Raw genomic sequence first — 1,686 nt, 5'->3', positions numbered from 1 at the left:
AAATATATGTTTATTAAATAAAGTCTAATGTTACAACTAATCGGGGATCCCTTTTAAAAAAAACTGAAAAAGCGTTTTATTAAATCAAATATCAAATAATTCAAGATCCCGCCCTACACTTGTTAAATGCCTTTATCAAATGGCAACAAATTGGCGGTTTTAATGGAATAGAATGGGTTTTTATGGTGTTATCCAGTGTGTTTCAGGACAACTTTTCTGAATCTCATCATTTATTTATCAGGTAACGTGTTCAGTGCAGAACGGCTCTACTCTAATAGACCTGACTCCTCTGGTTCACATCAGCGGATTCTACACGGCAACAGGTCGTTGATCTAAAGCATCACAGCTGAACAAACATTATTTAGTGACAAACATAAGAATAACACATTTAATTATCTTTTTTTATAATTACTTGTCCTCTCAGATGATGCAGTGCAAGACAATGATGGATCTCCAGACTTTTACATCAACATCTGTCAGCCTCTAAACCCCATCCCCGGGGTCTTATGTCCRCCTGGAGCTGCCGTCTGTTTGGACCCTGATAATGGACCGCCTAAGGTGAGAGAAACCTTGGAAGGAGTTAGGGTTGGGTGGCATTGATCATTTTTGTACTGTGATATAATCTTTAGAAAAGAGGGTGTGTGTGTGTGTAGAGTAATTAATGATTAATGGAGAAACATGCATAAAGCCAGATAGATCGTGTTTCTATCCAGTTGTAGAGTGAATTTTTATCGAACTTTTCAAAATGCGCAAAAAATTAAATAAATAAAAATTCAAATCTAGACTGTTTCCATCTAGTTTCCCTCTCGACAGTTTGCGAATAAACTAGGCTACGCAACACGTGATTACGTCAGACGAGGCTACGCAACACGTGATTACGTCAGAAGAGGCTACGCAACACGTGATTACGTCAGACGAGGCTACGCAACACGTGATTACGTTAGACGAGGCTACGCAACGCGTGATTACGTGAGACGAGGCTACGCAACGCGTGATTACGTCAGACGAGGCTACGCAACACGTGATTACGTCAGACGAGGCTACGCAACACGTGATTACGTCAGATGAGGCTACGCAACACGTGATTACGTCAGACGAGGCTACGCAACACGTGATTACGTCAGATGAGGCTACGCAACATGTGATTACGTCAGACGAGGCTACGCAATGCGTGATTACGTCCGACGAGGCTACGCAACGTGTGATTACGTCAGACGAGGCTACGCAACACGTGATTACGTCAGACGAGGCTACACAACATGTGATTACGTCAGATGAGGCTACGCTACACGTGATTACATCAGACGAGGCTACTCAACATGTGATTACGTCAGACGAGGCTATGCAACACGTGATTACATCAGACGAGGCTACGCAACATATGATTACGTCAGACGGGGCTACGCAACGTGTGATTACGTCAGACGGGGCTATGCAACACGTGATTACGTCAGACGAGGCTACGCTACATGTGATTACGTCAGACGGGGCTACGCAACACGTGATTACGTCAGACGAGGCTACGCAACACGTGATTACGTCAGATGAGGCTACGCAACATGTGATTACGTCAGACGAGGCTACGCAACACGTGATTATGTCAGATGAGGCTACGAAATGCGTGATTACGTCCGACGAGGCTACGCAACGTGTGATTACGTCAGACGAGGCTACGCAACATGTGAT

General features: G+C 44.2%; 1 protein-coding gene across 1 annotated transcript in view; it reads left to right on the top strand.

The window, feature by feature from the left end:
- The window catches only part of igf2r (insulin-like growth factor 2 receptor), a gene marked incomplete at its 5' end in the record, with an annotated part of 61,258 nt that overhangs the window by 39,423 nt on the left and 20,149 nt on the right, over positions 1-1,686 (top strand). The window contains 2 exon segments of the mRNA XM_014033569.1: positions 242-323; positions 425-558. Of these exon segments, the coding sequence (XP_013889023.1) occupies positions 242-323; positions 425-558 (216 nt within the window).

This window comes from Austrofundulus limnaeus, unplaced genomic scaffold, assembly GCF_001266775.1.
Source record: "Austrofundulus limnaeus strain Quisiro unplaced genomic scaffold, Austrofundulus_limnaeus-1.0 Scaffold1773, whole genome shotgun sequence".
Classification (NCBI taxonomy): domain Eukaryota; kingdom Metazoa; phylum Chordata; class Actinopteri; order Cyprinodontiformes; family Rivulidae; genus Austrofundulus; species Austrofundulus limnaeus.
The sequence above is the reverse complement of the archived record's forward strand: the minus strand, read 5'-3'. Positions and strand labels throughout refer to the sequence as shown.